This window comes from Lissotriton vulgaris, chromosome 4_1 (assembly GCF_964263255.1).
Source record: "Lissotriton vulgaris chromosome 4_1, aLisVul1.2, whole genome shotgun sequence".
NCBI lineage: Eukaryota > Metazoa > Chordata > Amphibia > Caudata > Salamandridae > Lissotriton > Lissotriton vulgaris.
Genome location: NC_141691.1, coordinates 1,523,569,599 through 1,523,587,684, shown reverse-complemented (window position 1 = coordinate 1,523,587,684; position 18,086 = coordinate 1,523,569,599). Strand labels below are relative to the sequence as shown.

Genomic DNA, 18,086 nt, shown 5'->3' with positions numbered 1-18,086 from the left:
CTTCAGACAATACATCCTCCAAACTTAAGATATCAGATAATACCAGACATGCCGGTCGTCCTGACACTGAAGGCTTCTCTACTAGACCGAAAGTCAGCTCCCCCCAGCTTCCCCCAGTTACACGTTAAGTTACACGTCATGACCAAGTTGCGTACACAAGTAGGGTAAAGGTTCCAGCTGACCATGCAGACCCCCTCCATGTATCCACCCACCTATGACTCCTCAAGTGAACGCCCACATGCTCTTATCTCTCTCTTTCTCTTGCTCTGCCTGGAGCGCTCCTCCTTCTCTATGCAAATCAATGTATAAATATTGTACTCTGTGAATAAAGTTCAGAAGACCCTTCCTGAACCTTAGTGGTGATGGAACCCGATTCTCCCTTAACTCGAGTTACTGAAATAAAGCCCTTTTGAATCGGACACCACGGACTCTGCCTCTCATTATATGCATGACCCTTTGTTTAAGTATAGAAATTATGACAGGGTAATATTTAATTTACCACAGATAGAGCGCGCAGGTCGCCCGACTCTTTATTTCACCAGATTACACGCGCTTGGGGCCCATGACGTGTTTGACTGTATTTTTGTGAATCGGGCGAGTTTACACATTACTATCAGTAGTTCGAGTGTTTTTCCTTTCTACTGTTTCCAGTGTACCTAACTTACCACCTTGTCACAGGTACCTATGTTCCCGACGAATCAGGAGCTAGCAGTGGGTAGGAAATAAGACTACTAAAAAATACTTCATATATTTGCATAACAATTTACGATTGTAATAACCACAGACACCTGAAGGGTTTTCAAGACTTTATATAGTAAAAGTTTTAGGGTGCATATGCCATGAGAATGTAGTTCATATAGATTAGAATATCAACAACTAGGAAAAATAACTGATTGAGAGTGAGCACCATTGAGTGCGAACAATCTACAGGAATAGGGTAACAGGGAACATGCTATTCGGTCATTAGGCTTCTACTAAGGCAGGTAAAATTGGAAAACCATACTATTTAGTGGAGTGCTAGAATTCCTACAAGTGATGTAGAACAGACCTTATTCTAACTACTAATTTAAGCATAGATTCTGAACATAAGTAAAATTAGATCATACTAATTTAGTAAACAGTTTCAATAATGTCCTAAAGGTAAGGGGGAAAATGGAACATAGCTTATAAACAGTGGCATGTAAAATCTTTGAAAAGGACAGAGAAAATAACATAGGCAAGGATGCTTTATTAAAAAGAGGAGAGGAAAAGAGATTGGATAGACGGACACCCACAGTTATATTTACCTAGAACGGAATGAGGACTAACCCTGGTCACGGGTCAGTTTGGAAAAAGGCGAGGACAAGGACCCTCAAGGACTTAGGATGCCAGTAGGCGAGCAGGTACAGCTCATGGACAGTCAGGACAGGATACCCCTCAGGATTTGGATCAGGACTGGGCTCATCAAAGGGCACGACCAACACCTGCAGCTTCGGATGCAACGCCTGCCCTACTCCCTCTCTGCACGGAATCCGCCAACAACCCCGATTGGGTTCTCGAATCTCCCAGCAAAGTGCTTCGCCAGCACTTAAGATTATTCCACCCCTTGGAGTTTGTGGAAATTACGGACAGAGTGCTCCGCAGCTCTCTGTATTAATCACCTATAGGGTTCGTAGGGTCGGTGACAGGTCTGCTACTCGGACAAGTCGGACAATTTCTCTAGCTAAAACTAGCCTAGTTATACTGTTTTAGGTTAGTGGCCCACCCATAAATGTTGCAAATGACAGGATCCCCAACTTTGGATTGGACAAGTGAGGTGGTTAGATCATTGTCACCACCTAGAATTCGGTGTTCACATAATTAATATTCAATTTTCGTACCCACCCCTTACATTCCAGTTCCCATGGCATACATGTAAAACAGAACAATAGGGCACACAAACATTATCACATAAGTTGATACATTTCAGGTACAAGTCGAAGTCTTCTCCTAGGGCAGAGGGTAGGTTCCCAGGAGCATCTCAGTTTTGGCAGCCAGCTGGCTGAGTTCCACTGTTGCAAAACTTCATTTCTCTTGTCACGTGATGAGTCCCTTTCAGACTTCTAAGATGGAGAGGCTCCCCACTCCCAGGCCCACAAATACGCGGTACATGAAAAGTAAGCGAAAACAAATTAGAAACACAGAAAAAATGAATACACTGTATACCATGATTAGCTTCACTGCACCCCCTTAATTTATAATATCTATACCATTAGAGGTTAAGCAGAAATAGACAGCTGAGCAAAAGCGGCAGTAGCAAGCAGAGAGCATGTTAAAAACAAAACGGCCATTTTAGCAGTAATGCGCATGTGCGCATGTGCGAAAAATCCCTCCTGAACTACGAGTGCGTCACATCACATGGGTACGACCAACGCATCCGCAGACTGAAATCCCGCATAGCAGCGACCATGTCAGTTGCAAGCTTCGTTAGGATTAATAGACACACAGGCAAGCATCTCTGGGACACCCACGTGTTGTGTGAAAGTGCATTATTAATGACAAAACAGGTTGATTAATGACATTATTTGTTATGCGAGGTTCTTGAATGTGAGCAAGTCTCTTTACGTGCGAATCCTTGCTCCATCAGGACTACAGTCTTTACTTACCTTGTTGTATATATTGCTATAGTCCCAGTGTTAGAAAAATAATCTATCCACCCATGTTTAAGTAATTAAAGCATGATGTCGAATATTGAGGCTCGTTTACTTTATGGGGTCTTCCAAAATTGTCTCATGTTATGTCTTCCAAAATGATCAATATATACAATTCTTCTTGCTTCCTTTCAGCATTTAATACCAATGCTAAGTGCCCATCCCTGAGGGAGAGGAACTTGGTGGGTGTGGGGAACCCCTAAAATTCTAACTCCAAAAATATCATAACAGTATTCCAAACGGGTTGAAGAATCAGAGACTGTGTTAAACCTCAATTTCATGAGGAAATGTGTCCTCCAAGATGACACCCCACAACATATCAAAATACAGTCCACTAAGTAAGAACAGAATCAATAATTGAGTTTTAGAGAAGGAATGAAAATGTATTTACAGAAATCTAGAGGTGCAATGCTGAAATCTCAAATATAAATGTATGAAGTAATTGGCTTGAAGGTTCTCAGTAAATGGGGCAATACAGAATAAAGTGCAAAATCAGAATAATTGTAAGCCCAAAGTGAGCAGCAACATCATTAAAAAAATGGACAGCATACCTAGTAGCGTGGGAACGTTTTCTGGCTCATCCCCAGAATCGAGGGTTTATGTACCGCTTTCTTGCAGAGAGACTCATCAGATTCTGCTAAATCATCATGGTATGAGTAAAAGAATTATATTCTCAGCAAATCAGAGCACGATTTTATGAAACGTCCTATTGATTTAGTGTCTAAGCAGTATCCCACTAGTTGATTATTGCTTCTGCCCACTCCGCTAATGTCATCTGGAGATGGAAGGACAAACAAGTTACATGAACAACAGTAAATTATTGTGAAGTACAGTGACTTAGTGGAAGGTCCTTGGGAAGTGTAACATTGTGTTTGTGTTTTACAGGTTTCTTTAGGACAGCAAGATCGTCAATGCAAATAAACAAACATGACTCTGTTTAAGCTGCGTGGTGCAGAAATGATGAGCACTGAACATAGAGGAGGAAACATCCATTTTGAATAAGATCGCGTCTAGGCCGAAGTTGATTCTTAGTTAACATAAGCCAGAAGAATACACTTCTATAAGTAATGGCAAATTTGTTTCATCTCAAATAGGCGCATGTCAGTGTGCACATGTAAACTTAAGAGTAAACCACTTTCTGCACTTTGTTCTGCAAAAACATATAAATTGTACAAAAACTTCTACTACTCCAAGGTTTTTCTTTGACAAATATTATAAATTCACATGTACAGTGGCTTGTGAAGCTGGACATATTGACGCAGTTATGCACTTCACACTTGATTGTTGTAAATTCGAGGGGGATAAAGAGGCCTGTCTCGGGTCCCCCAAGCTAAATCCTTGTCACTTTAACCGTGCTTTGAGTCTGGCAGAATAAACTGACACATACCAAGTGGAATGAATTGTGGTTGGGGAAAATGTATTTCAAAGGTCTCTGCTCCTATGAGTTTTTGGGGAATGGAACATTGCTTTCTCAAGCTAAAGTTTGATTTGCATGAACCCCAATTTTTGTTTAAACATATAACTGCCATTCAGTAGGTCAGTGGCATAGAGGTCATGCAAAAAACTACAACCCACTTGAAGCCAAGGTCACATACGGGGTGTTAAGAGATACAAATATGTTGCACGCTTACAGATCCCTAGTCATCAGTACGCTGGTCCCATTTCTTAGGCATGGAAGGTTTCTTTGGACCAATAGCGAATAATAAATGGCAGAGAGCACTCCTTGTCAATGAGATGAGTATACCTGTCTGCTTTAGATTGATCTAGTTGAACTATTTCTGTTGACTGTGTTTTACCAGTAAACACGTGATACATGAAGCAAGGCCTTCCACTCTACATGCGGTGTCATATTTCAGTTAGCGAATTCCTACATAACGTGCGGTTGTGTGACCATTCGGTCAGTCTGTGCGTGGGTCAGCAATGTTCTTTCAGAGGTTTTAGCTTGGTGCATCACTCCCACATGGTTGAAGATCTTGTAGGACTTTGGGAAGCCAACCAGTTGAGCAGAACTCTTCTTAACTTGGGAATGATTCTTGCCAAAAGAGAGAGAGAGGGCAACAGGGAGCCACTGACGCCCCTACTGTGAATGGTTGGATTGGTGGATTGAACAGAGGCAGGAATCTTGAGGCTCCCACCAGTGGGGCTTGTGGGTGCCAACAGAACCATGACAAAATCTGGGGCCTATGACGTTCTCATTGTGGCGTGCCAAAGAGTGTATGGTGAGCCCGTGCTGGTAGAGCTACTGTTGAACGCATTCTAGATGTGTGCATGATGCAAGGTAAAATCCTAATAAAGTTGTTTCTAAAGGTCTAATTATCTGCAAGGCTGATCGTATTGTTTCATGTAGAACCAAACACTACCCTTAACTGCTGCCTTTTGATTTGGACCCATTGCTGCACACCAGGGCACCTATTTTGCAAACCTTTGTAAGATTGATGCCATCAAGGGTCTTGGTAATACGTTTGTGAGTCTGACCCACCACCATAAGGTGTTGCATAAGCAGCAAGAACCCTGCACGTTAGAGTATGTTACAAAGTCCAAAAAACAATGTAATTAAAATGAGGGTTTATTTACGGACCACCGACTAGGGAGGGTTTGACGGCACAGGGCAGCCTTTATGATGGGAAGCTGCATCGTGCAATCCTCCATCTGTCCCTTGTGGAGGACCTAACTTGTTTAAACTTTACAGTGACTTTAGATCCACCATATACAGAGGAAAATGGGTGTGAAGGTTTGGCCAATTGGGGTGCATTCTGACACATTTGAAGGCCCCTATGGGTTGGAAGAAGTAACCAAAAACTCACAAAACTTGGTACCCAAAGACACTCGTGTCTCCTGGGCTGGCGCTTCTCCTTCACTAGTTCATCTCTTCAATAAGGTTAGTAAACTAGCAGCAGGCGTTACACAGCACTACATTCATCCAGTGAGTCCACACTCCGGCCATGCCGGCGTGGTCCACTGTCACTTGCTTTGACGCCAACACAAGATAAAGAGTATTTACCAAAGAGCCCAAGAAGGTGTTTTAAATTTTGGCACTTGAGGTTGATAATGGTTACAGTGATATCCGTTGCACATAAAACTTGAGACATGGGTGCGGGCCAATTCGTGTTGCCCCCCAAAACCAAAGTGATTCCTCATGGGAGAATTGAAGAGTGACCACTTTTTGCCTTCTCTAATTTCTTTCCTAAAGTACATTCAGCTCTTTACAAACCTTAAGGAAGATTTATTTTACTTTAATGTGCACAATAAGCTACCTGCATAGCGCTGTCCCATATATGTTCGATATCAAAGATGTATTGAAATTTGCAATTTATAGAAAATGAACAAATGCTAAAACCTGAAATAGACCTGGACAGGAAAAAACACTTTTGTATGAATATTTTAAGTGATTTAATGTCTTTGTTTTTCCAGTCACAGTATATTTTCCGTTCGACTCCTTCGAATAAGTGATGATGACGAGCCTTGCGTTCTTGGCATTTCTGAGTAAGTTTTTCTATATTGCAAAAATATTGGACTCCGATTTATAATTGTACTATCAAATGTACGCAAAAGAAAGATTTTGTGTCTGGCTATGGCCAGCTCTAGGTATTGCACAACTCTTAACTTACAGAATGGGGCTTCGGATCAATATTCTTTGCCTATTGGCTTATATGGGGGAGCTTCTTCAGGCATTAGGTAGGCCATGTTTTGGATCAGACCAAGCCATTGTATAGATGTTTATACTTTCCAGGATGCATCATCCCGGGAAACAAACCAGTTTGTCTTTGTGATGTCTCCAGAGCTTCGTGTGGCATTTCAGTGAAGGATAATTGATTTCCACGCCGCTGTCCACCCTTTTTCCTGTACGTGCCACCTTTTGCCTAGCCTCTGCTGCATTCGTGGACATACATAGCAACACTTTGATTGTGTCAGGAGATTCTTGATTTTTGCCCTTCTCTGTAGAGCGTGCGACGGCCGACTCCTAGCCGCTTCTGGATCGCCGCACGGACCTTGAGGAAATCCAGAGGCAGGCTGACCACCCTCTGTCGCTTTATTACTACTCACCACATTCTCAGTATTGTCATGGTCACCATTGCTACGTATCACACACTTGCTTTGCTCACTACAGGGTGCATTGTACTTCATGAGCAAATTGAGTGGGACCCACCCTAAGAAGGTTTGTTTTCTCTCTTCTCCCTCATCAAGAAATATTTGGAACTAATGGGGCCCTAAAGTGCTTTCTAGTTTTAAATAACCTTAATTGGATCAGCACTTTAGAGGAAGTCTCGTAATCAAAGTAGAATACCACATCGATGTGAATAAAAGTAAACGCACATAATCCTATGCAAACCACGAACATTTATAGGTAAACTCCACGTATGTTCTATACATCTCCATTTTAAGAACCATATATGGTGCTCTGGGTCCACACGTCCTAGACCCTGGTTCAGAGGCTTGGAAGTTGTGAAGAGAGGTCACGGAACCTCTGTAAACATGGAGCAGTCACTCTGCTGTAAAGTTGTCTCATAATGGTGTCCATTATCGCAGGTCAAACTCGGGTCATCACCCTCCTAATTCTAGGTAAGAAGAAAAACATCAAACCGAACTACTAACCCTGCCAGCTTGAAGAAATCAAAGAAAAGAGCAAGTTCTGTGAACCCCCATTTAAAGCTCAACCCTCTCACTGTAGCTTAATTTCCTTTTTTAGTTTGCAGAAAACCACAAGGGAATATTCCAGTCTCTTAGAGACTAGTGTTTCACTCTTTGTCATTACAGTCTCCAAGGGAGCCTGGAAGTATTCCGGCCTGGGAATATATGAACTTTCTACTTGGGTCTTCTTTTTATGCCAACTTTTTCGCCTCCAGCTGTCTAGCGTTGACAATTCCACCAATAGGGTTAGGTTTTCGAAGTTATTGACACTTCTCTTATAATATGCCCTCCTCTGTAAGATGTACCACCCACAACAGTTATGATATACAAGTGATCACAGTCAACCCCTGGAGAAAAGAGGAAGGGAGAGAATAAGAGCAACACCGAAGCGGTTCAGGACCCCGCACTGTGCTTTCTGCTTGTTTGAGAGGTATTGAGGGTGTTCCGCGCTTGTAAATGGTCGGGGTCTCTAGTTCTGAGCAACGTGCAACTGGAAACAGAGTCAATTCTGTAACAGTGGAAAGTGCATGTTCACGGAGGCACAGTAGGAGCACTTAACGGCAGTCCAGTTGAGGACAGCAGAGAAACTATAGTAACTAGATCAGAAGACTCCACAAAGTAAGCTGGAGGAAGAAACATCAGACCAGGTCAAAGGTGCAAGGAAGGAAAACCCCAGAAAGAGAAGGACTCAAAGGTCAGTGTATGAGCTGCGAGAATGAGTTCTAGGCACACAGCACAAAGGAGTTAGTAAGTAAAGATGCTCTTGTTTGAATCCTGAAGACACTCCGAGTGTGACCTTGCATTCCACTCTCTGTGATCCAAAAGTGTAAACAGTGGTGTAAGATCATGTTGTGGTGCTACAGCTTCCAAAGGCTGGTTCACCATTGCTGCTATGAAAATCTGTGCAATGCATTCTTGTATATGAGTGTGTGTATCCTGTCACTGGGTCATCAACCCCATATAGCTGTGTTAGAACTGTCAGCCTTAGGGTGGTCTTCCCCCAAACTTTTTGTCTTACTGCTCCATATTTTTCTGATCTCGTTGTTGTTGGCCTTAGTACTTTGTGCACTCTACCACTGCTAACCAGTGCCTATGTGCGTGTGCTCACTCCTTAAAACATGGTAATATTGGCTTATACCCACTTGGCATTTTGAATTTACTTATAGGTCCCCAGTAAAGTGGTACTAGATGTACCCAGGGCCTGTGAATTAAATGCTACTAGTGGGTGTGCAGCACTTGTTGTCCCACCCACTTACGAAGCCTTGAGAACGTGTCTCAGGCCTGCCATTGCAGCCTGCTTGTGCAGTTTGAAACTGCCATTTCGACCTTGCAAAATAAATGCTAGGCCTAAACGTTCCTTTTTGGTACATATAAGTAACCTCTAGGGTAGGCCCAAAACAGCCCACAGCGGACTTCATTTTTTAAATCCAACCTCATCCAAATAGATTATCATATAGTGAAAGTAAAGTCGTTTTTAGTGTCATGGCTTCTGTCTGACCTGGGTGTTAGTTTTTGGCGCAGTGAGGAACTACTCGTGCTTGAAAAGTGGGAAAGAAGAGGAAGGTGGAACAGACAGAAAGCGTGCAAGTGGTAGGCAGAGCAGATATTGAAAAAAGCGAGCATTGATTTTAATGATGAGAGGACTTGGCATCCATTGGAAAGAGTGAGCTGTTTATCTCGTCATTTGTACGTATTTGAGGCAAGAAATAAAGGTGCGTTACTTCTAGCGATCTGAGCTGTCTGTTTGGTACATGGCCCGCGGCTATTGGTTCCGAGCAAATCACTTAATATCCCTGTGTCAAACAAAAAAAAAAATCAGCAATGTCAATGCCAATAGGTCTGGCTTTAAAGTAATGTTGTATGGTAATATAAAGCATTACAAGTAATTAGCATGGGGATGGTTATGTATTTATGTGGCAACAAAGACCTGTAGAATAGTATTGGTTAAGGTTAAAAGGTAGGGTGACAGTTGAACTTTCAAGCCAGACATAAACATCCATGTAGGTTAATGACTGCCCAGCTCCCATCTGTGCTGCCGCCAGAAAAAAACACCATCAATGGTCTAGTCATGTAAGCCATTGTAATAGCTTTACATTGTGTGTGTGTCTCTAAGCATTCATGATCAGGCAGCTAGATAAACAAAATTATTGCAGCTGCATGGAGGGCAAATACTTATTTTGTAGATGCACACAACTGCCCAATCAAAATATGTGATCCTGGCTCCCAACCTGTGGGTGGAGCCGAACCCCCTCTCTAGTGCTCCTCGCATAATTGTCTGGTGACTGCTGCACTGTCAAGCCAGATCATAAAAATTAATTTGACCTTGTATCTGGTGCTCATGTAAAGCTCTTCAATACCTTCCGTTTGAGCTTTCTTTATATTTTATAGACCTGCCGCTGCCCAAATAATAATTTATTTCCTGAAAATAGTCTTTGATCCAAAATAACAGTTTTATACATTTAGAAAAGTGTTTTTTTTGTCCTCAAGTACTAGCTTGCCATTTTCTGAAAGTACATCAGTGTTCCTAAATGTCAGCTTCGTGTCTGAAATGAGTGTACTCAAAGGGGTCAGTTTAGTTGGATTTTTAAGCAAACATCAGCTTGAAATATTTTGGAAATAGATCTCCGAAATACCAGTTTGCCATTTTCTGCAGATAAAATACATTTGTCTTCAAATTTCAATTTCCATTTTCTGATGGTAGTAGTGTAACCAGATGTACAACATTAGAAACATCCTTCACAACACATCCCTAGGCAGTGCAAGCCTCTGGAACAGCTAGAACAGGCTTCCTCGTGCTAAGAACAGGTACAACTCGTGTATCAACAATTCAAGAGAAGGGCACGCACAACAGATGCAGCACTGACGGAAGAAGTGCAATGTTCCACCAAAGGACAGGTTCAGCACCTAAACAAGAAGTGCAAGTGTTTCTCCTACATGGAACACATGAACCTTCGACAGGAGGACGTGCAGGTGTTCTCCCCACAAAAAACAGGTACCTCACGGATACAAAAAGGGCAGGTGTTCTCCCCACAAAGAACATGGAGTGCACTCACAGAAGAAATGCAAGTGCTCTACCATCAAAGGACAGGTGCAGCACTGATACAAGAAGTGCAAGTGTTTTTCCTACAAAGAACAGATGCACCACTGACCGGATAAGGGTTCTCCCCACAAATAACAAGTGCAGCACTGACACTAGAGCAAATTCTTTCCCCACAATGAACAGGCACAGCACTGATACAAGAAGTGCAGTTGTTCTCCCCGCAAAGAACATGGAGAGCACTGATGGAAGAAGTGCAAGTGCTCTTCCACAAAGAACACGTGCGGCACCAACACAAGTAGTTCAAGTGTTCCTCCAATAAACTATAGGTGCAGCACAGACACAAAGTGCAAGTGCAAGTGCTCCTCCCAACAAAGGACAGGTGCAGCGCACACACAATAAGTGCAAGTGTTCTCCTAAAAAAGAACAGGCGCATCAATGAAACACGAAGTGCGAGTGTTCCTCGCGACAAAGAACAGGCACATCACTGACAGAAGTATTCTTCCCTCAAAGAGCACGGAGAGCACCGGCATAAGGAGTGCATATGTTCTCTCAATGAAGAACAGGTGCAGCACCAACACAATATTGCAAGTTTTCCTCCAAAGGACGTGAGCAAGTGAAGTGAACAAGCCTCCCCACATGCACAATATGATGATTTTTATATGCCTTAAATCTTTCATGCTGAATTTCCTTCCAACCTTGGATACTTTCTTCAAATTTGTTGTTTTTCTTCTCTTCCTTCCCCTCATAGTGGTATCCTTTCTTACATCGTTTCTTCCATGCTTTCATCTAGCTTTATACCATTCAATCTTTCCTTTATTTTTATCTCCTTTCTTCTTTACTTCGATTTCCTTTTTTTATCTTTTTCCTTACATCTTTCCTTATAACCCAAATATTTCCTTCTTTCCTTTAAAATGTCATTTAATCTCCTTCCTTCTGTCTTTCTTTTATGCACGAACTCAATTTGCCTCTCTATCGATTTTATTTGTCAGTTTTATAATTTTTATTTCGCTATGCCTGCCTACTCTAGTACATCGCAGCCGCTAGCATCTAGCTCTGCCACAGTATTGTCTTGTTCTAGAGTCCTGAGGGTCCAAGCTGAAAGCTGAGAAGGGTAATAAAGAATATTTCGGTGGGCCCATTGTCAGACCCCCAAACAGCTGGGCAAGTGGGTGGGTCTCCTGCTTAGAAGCTGATGGGGCAGTAGTGGGCCAGTTGTCTGATGTTTCATGCTGATTAGCTTTGTTGTACAAAAGGGGGTGGTGATGGACGGAGCATCTGAATCAATGAAACACTCACACCTAGTGAAAAGATCTGGGTTTAATCCATCACCGTTCTTTAGCCCACTCTGCCACCCCAGTTCAGACATGGCTATATGCAAATCAGTCTGACCCTGTGCCTCATGGGAACAGTCTAGCCCGAACTGCCAAGCCATGTCTTCCCTGGACCGAAACCAGCTTCCGAGGATTAGCTTTGTAGACACGTCAAATCTGGCATGGATCTTGAACTGCTCGGGGTAGGCCCCCTGATAGGTCATGATAGGCATTACGTGACTGTGTTATACCACCCTTGAATTTTAATTTGATGGTGCTCTGATTTAGACTGTTAAACCAAAAAATACTTATATGTGTGCACCTAAAGTTAGTTTGGATTACAACTGGTTTCGTTTACCCGCTTGTCGTTACAGCCTTGAGAAAGCAAAAAGATTTCTTAAAACGGAGCTGCTGCTTTTAAAAAAAAAAAAAAAAACATCACATAAGATTTTGTATGAATTTGATGGCCCTTTGAATAAATTGGTATATTTGAGAAGCCGCCACAGCCAGAGATGTTGTCCAATACTGATTTTCTATCAATAATAATACCCTCTAAACCATTCTGTGATTCTGTGTTTGAGTGTCTGCAGCTTTACTGCTGGGTAATAGTGCTAAATAACAGGGTCCTAGACATGAGCAGGGCATACATCTCCAGCTCCCTGGGACTGTTCGAGGCATCTTACATTACTTTGCTCTCTTACACACCGCAGGAAATCGTCTTCAAATACTGGAATATCATGGTATGAGGTTTTGTACGCATGCATTAGATTACATTTTATTTCGATTACTGGTGTTTGCAGGACTTGAGTTTTTCGATTCATTATTGTCGCGCTCCTTAACCCACGTGCAACACCCTTTGGTTCATGTTGTTTTCTCCTTACATCTTTTTTAGGGGTACAGGACGTAATTTACTTCTGTTCATGGTGCACTTGATTTTTTTGTTTTTTAAAATAGAGGATGGATATGAATGTTAAACTCGTTAAAATGAAATGGAGCGGAATGCTCAGGCTTTTGAAGCATTGATTGAAGTCTGCTTTTGTCTGAACAGATGTTTGTTTTGTTTCTGATTTTTTTTTTTATGCAGGATGTCTCTGTGTGATTTAGCTGGATCTGAGCGATGCACTAAAACGGATTCTGCTGGCGATAGATTAAAAGAAGCTGGAAACATCAATAATTCTCTTCTAATTCTTGGAAAATGTATTGCAGCTTTGAAGCACAACCAGAATCTCAAGTGAGCATTTGTTTCTCCTTTTCTCCCCATTGACTTCTTCACGGTGTAATTCCATACCATTTCTGACACCTTCAGCCAACACTAGCTTTTTTAGCCAACTTTATATATTGAGCAAGTAAATGTCAAAAATGTACCCAAAACAAATACTTAAAAAAATTGGATCAACATCTCCTATCTAATACTAACACAAGCACTCATAACTCTTGTCCATCCCCTTTTACACACTACATACTCTTCTCCAAAACAAATCACTCCCCCTCTACTATTCAAATGTCACTCACCAGCAATAATGCACATCTTTCATAGAAAATCACTACATCAATTTCTCCTCTCACTTCTCCATAAAAATAAAACACACATATCTATCAATGTATCCTCTATCTTCATTCTCTCTCATCCCAAACCCTTTCTACTACTAGGATCTCCAAAATAACCCTTCCTAGACTCCTCCCTCCTCTACAAATCCTGGCTCACCCGAAACATCAGTTTACCACTATGATCGCCCAAACGACCCTACTAAATTCTCCCTCGTGTTATCGGTCCTTTGACTCATTACTAACCTACATTTTCTACTCCGATTCGCTTTCTCCATAATCCCTTTCTGTAGGTTCATTCATCCTCCATCTCTCCTTTACTCTTCCCAGACCTCAACTTACTATTATGATCTCCCAATTAACACTTCTGGTTTTCTTCCCTCTTCTATCCCTCCATTACTCTGTTCAATCCAACTAACAGACTCACATGTCCTCCACTCAAATTAACTCGTACCGCCCTAAACCAATACTGATACCCTACTGTTAGACCTGGCATCGTTGGCGTGAGTCTCCCTTACATTTTGACGGATTGCCTCCTCTGTTTTGATATGTGTTTGCTGGATTTATGCTTTGGGCACTGTGCCACTGCTAATCAGTGCCACAATGCAAGTGCTCCCTATGTTAAATTAATGTACTAATTGGTTATTCCATGATCAGGTTATTTGATTTGTCAGCCCTTAGTGCAATGCACCATGCGTGCCCACGGCTTGTAAATCAAATGCTGCTGGTGGGCTTGCAGCACTGGTTGTGCCACCCACAGAAACCGCTTGTAAAGTGCGTCTCAGGCCTGCCATTGCAAGGCCTATGTGCTGTCTCGCACTGCCATGTCGACTTGGCCAAGTGCACCCACTTGCCAGTCCCTAAACCTTCCCTTTGCTTCATATTAGACACCTCTATGGTAGACCCAAGGGCAGGGTGCATTGTAAGTATAAGGTAGGACATGTTCAGTTGTGTGTAGCATGTTCTAATAATGAATTACAGCCATTTTCGTTTTTCACTATTGAAAGCTACCTGTTCTCATAGGCCAGAATGACAAGTTAGATTATCACATGTTTATAATCCTAACTGACTAAGGGGAAGACGGTAGAAATGCGAATTTAGTATGCCGGAACTCAGAATAGTAAAATACATCTTTTAGTAAAGTTTATTTTAATATTCTGTGTTTGCAAATACCACTTTTAGAAAGTAGGTATTTGCTTGCCTAACCATTTGAGCCTACCTCTGCTGGGTTGTGTATTCCTTGTCTGAGTTTGTGAGTGACAGGGCTGGGGGATTCCAGGAGACCGGCTGGGCAGCCCAGTGGTGAAAAGAGAGATCTGCATCTAGATGGGAGGGAGTAGTTGCACCTGGGACCCGAATAGGGCTGGGCCTTCCCTCTACAATGCTGGCTCCACCCCCTGTGGCTTGTCTGATGTCTCTGCCCTGTGAAAGGGAGGAGGAATCATGTCAACAGAGTGCTCCATAGCTGTATCTTCCCTCCCCTGTGCTGGCTCCACCTCCTTTTGGGGCGGCTGATGTCTCTGTCCTGCACAGTGAAATGAAGAAGAGTCATGTAAACAAAGTGCTCAGGAACTGGTTTGGACTAGGCAGAGGCCTCTCTGCCTTCAGAGAACAAAGGATTGTGGGGTATAAATATTGGGACCCTGATCCCAAGAAATTAGATCAATTCTAGAACAAGAAACCTTTCTGCCATGGAGAAGAACCAAGGAGACTCCAGGAGTTTGGACTACCCCTCTGCCAGTGTGCTGTTTGCTGGGTTGGCCCGCAGTGGTTGCTTCATTGCCAAGGGAAAGGAGAAGGAACCTTGTAAGGACAATCATCTACAGAATATTCTCCAAGGGCTTGAACTGTGCTTGCCTCCTGCTGAAGTCTCACGGACAAAAGACTTCACTTCCAGCTTCCTCCTGAATTTCCTTGCTGGGAATTCTGATTCCAGTCACTTGCGTGCCGCTGGGAGCGCGATGCATCGAGAAGAAGCGTGTCGCCACCGCAGCTGGAATCATCGCAACGCCTGAGAAGCGTGCCTTCGTCGCATCTCCCTGGAAGCGTGTGTTCATCAATGCTGCCTACTGTCGCATCACCGGAGAAGCGTGACTGCATCGAGAGAGTCTCCATCGCATCACTGGAGAAGCGTGTCACAGGGACTGTCGCGGCTCCAAAGTACAGAGTCGTTGCAAGGCTGCCAGGGCGTCATCGCATCATCATCATCATCGCATCTCCGCATCCAGGGCGCCATCTTCTCGCATCGCATCAAGGTGCCATCTTGCGCACCGCAAACGGGCCTGCAGGCCGAGAATCTATGCATCAACTCCGCACTGGTAAGGCTCACGACAAGTCCCCTACTCAGCGCAAGCATTGAGGAAGGACGCAACCGTTCCCCTGGGTCACAGAACCGACGCATCTCCCCTTTTGCGAGCTTTACTGTGCGTTACACATCCAGGTACTTTGTTGAGAACTTTGTCGCATTTACCAACAACTTGAACTAAGAGACTTTAATTATCTTTTAAGTAATCTTAAGTGTAGTATTGTGGATTTTTGTCTTTTGTGGTTTTGTGTTTACGTCTATATAAAGAATACTTATTTTTATAAAACCTGTGTTGTGTCCATCTGTAATGTTTTCACTGTATTACTGTGTATATTCACAAATGCTTAACACACTGCCTCTGAAATAATCCTGTCTGCTCGTGCCAAGCTACCAAGGGGGTGAGCAGGGGTTATTGAGGAGTGTAATCCCCTTATCCTGACTTAGAAGTAAGGGTCCCTATTTGGACAAAGGTGAACACCATTGCCAACTAGAGACCCCCAGATCTAACATTGGTGGGCAGCGGTGAGGATTTGGACCTTGCATTTGTGTTTCATATACAGTGATTGGTGTACACTACTAATGAGTGCAGACCAAACACGACCACATACTTTTTTTAGAATCCTTTTTTCTTGGACTTTTAGTTTTCCTGAAAACTCCCACATTTTATTACCATGAGTAAACCAGCATCAGTTGCATCTATGGATCTTGCTTTTGAAGAAGAGAGGTTGGAAACCTACACTGTGAAACAGCTCAAGTATCCCTGCAGGAAATTAAAAGTTGCTACACCAGGCATTTCTAAAAAGGAAGACTACCAAAAGGTGCTGAGAGCCTGGGTAGAAGTAAGAAATGTCCCTGATCTTGTGGTGGAGCCCGTTGGGGATACATATGGGCAAATTAATAGGCTAGAATTTCCAGCCAGGGGAGGGGTGCCATCCCCACCTGGCAGCAGTTTCTCTTCCAAAGACCTGTCCCCCAGACAACTGGAAGATAGGGAGAGAAATAGGGCACTGAAGCTGGATTTGGCTAAACTTAAAATGGAGAGTCAGAGGGAAACGGAGAGTAATAGTTTGTCCTTGGAAAGGGAGAAAATGAGAATGGAGCAAGAGAAAATGTTGAGGGAGTTAGAGATCAAGGCCAAGGATTTAGAGATCAATTCCTCTTGTGGCAGCACACCATCTGTGCCTTCAGAAGGCATGGTACATATTCCCAAGGATTTCATCAAAGATTTTCACAAAGGTGAAGATATTGGGCAGTGGTTTGCAGGCTATGAGATAGCAATGTTGGCCCACCGGGTCCCTGAGAAGGATTGGGGAGCGGGGTTGTGGGGCCGCTTTTTAACTGAAGGTAGGGATACTTTGTTAGACTTGCCCAGTACTCATAGAATGTCTTATGCCCACATGAAGGAAGCACTGATGACAAGGTATGGGTTAACTCCAGACCTATATAGACAGAGGTTCAGGAATTGTAAGAAACTGGAGAGAACCACTTGGGTAGAATGTGTCTTTCTTTTGCAGAGCTATGGATGCTTGGGTGAGGGGTAGCAATGTTGATAATTTTCAAGCGATCTATGATTTGTTTGCTAGGGAGCACTTGTCTGCTAATTGTTTTCCAGAGCTACGCCAGCACCTTATTGATAGAAAGTTGACGAATCCTAGAAAGCTTGCTGAAGAGGGGGGCCGCTGGGTCAGTGCCAGAGTCCACAAGGGTCTTGTGGGAGACACTTCGCCAAAGGTGGGCAGGGTCCCCAGCAGAAGAGTGGGGGGACAAGAGTAAATAGAGGGAGTTTCAAAAAGGTCCCCAAAGTAATTCCCAAGGGAACCAGGGTAAGGGTTCCCAGCCTCCCTCTGAAAAGAAGTCGGGACCCCCGACAGGTAAACCTGTTTATAGGGGGCCTTTTACCTGCTTTCAGTGTAAGCAGGTGGGATACCATTGGTATGATCCTGTGTCCTCAGAAAGGACAGTAGGTGCCACCCCGTGCACCACCCAGTCAGATGGCCAGTGTAGCCCTGGGTGGGGAGGAGATGGGTGCCCAAGGTGGGTGGGGTCCCGCAGAAATGTCCCTTGTCTTGTTAGGAGACTTTGAGATGGTCCCTAAAACTCAGCTGCCTGCTAACACTAAGAAATACAGGCAGTGGGTGACCCTCAATGGCCATAGAGTGGAGGCTCTCAGAGACACAGGAGCAAGTGTGACAGCTGTCAAGTGTCACTTGGTCTCTGAAGAGCAGGTAGTCCCTCATGCATTCTTCCCAGTTGTTGCCGCGGACAACACAGAGAGCCATTGCATGGTGGCTCAAATTCCCTTTGTGTGGGGGGTCTCAGGTACTCTTCAAGTAGCTGTGAGGTCAACCATGCCTGTTGATTGTCTGTTAGGCAATGATTTAGAAAGTTCCCCTAGGGCTAAGGTGGAGAGGAAGGCGCATTTAGAGATGTTGGGTCCGCCTGAGTGGGCATGTGGAACCACTCCGTCTATGGCAGCTAAGGGTGTTCAAGAGACCCCGGAGCCTGAAAGTATGGCCCAGGGACCTGCCTTTAAGAGAAGAGGTAGGGGGCATGGGAAACCAGCCCCCATTGTTCACACGGTCCAGGAG

At 43.5% G+C, this 18,086-nt stretch overlaps 1 protein-coding gene across 1 annotated transcript in view; it reads left to right on the top strand.

Moving 5' to 3' along the window:
• LOC147724186 (kinesin-like protein KIF20A) overlaps positions 1 to 18,086 on the top strand; it is a 434,630-nt gene that overhangs the window by 215,118 nt on the left and 201,426 nt on the right. Inside the window, exons 9-10 of the mRNA XM_086966965.1 lie at positions 6,081 to 6,152; positions 12,733 to 12,879. Coding sequence (XP_086823091.1) covers positions 6,081 to 6,152; positions 12,733 to 12,879 — 219 coding nt within the window. The remainder of the gene's footprint in view (positions 1 to 6,080; positions 6,153 to 12,732; positions 12,880 to 18,086) is intronic.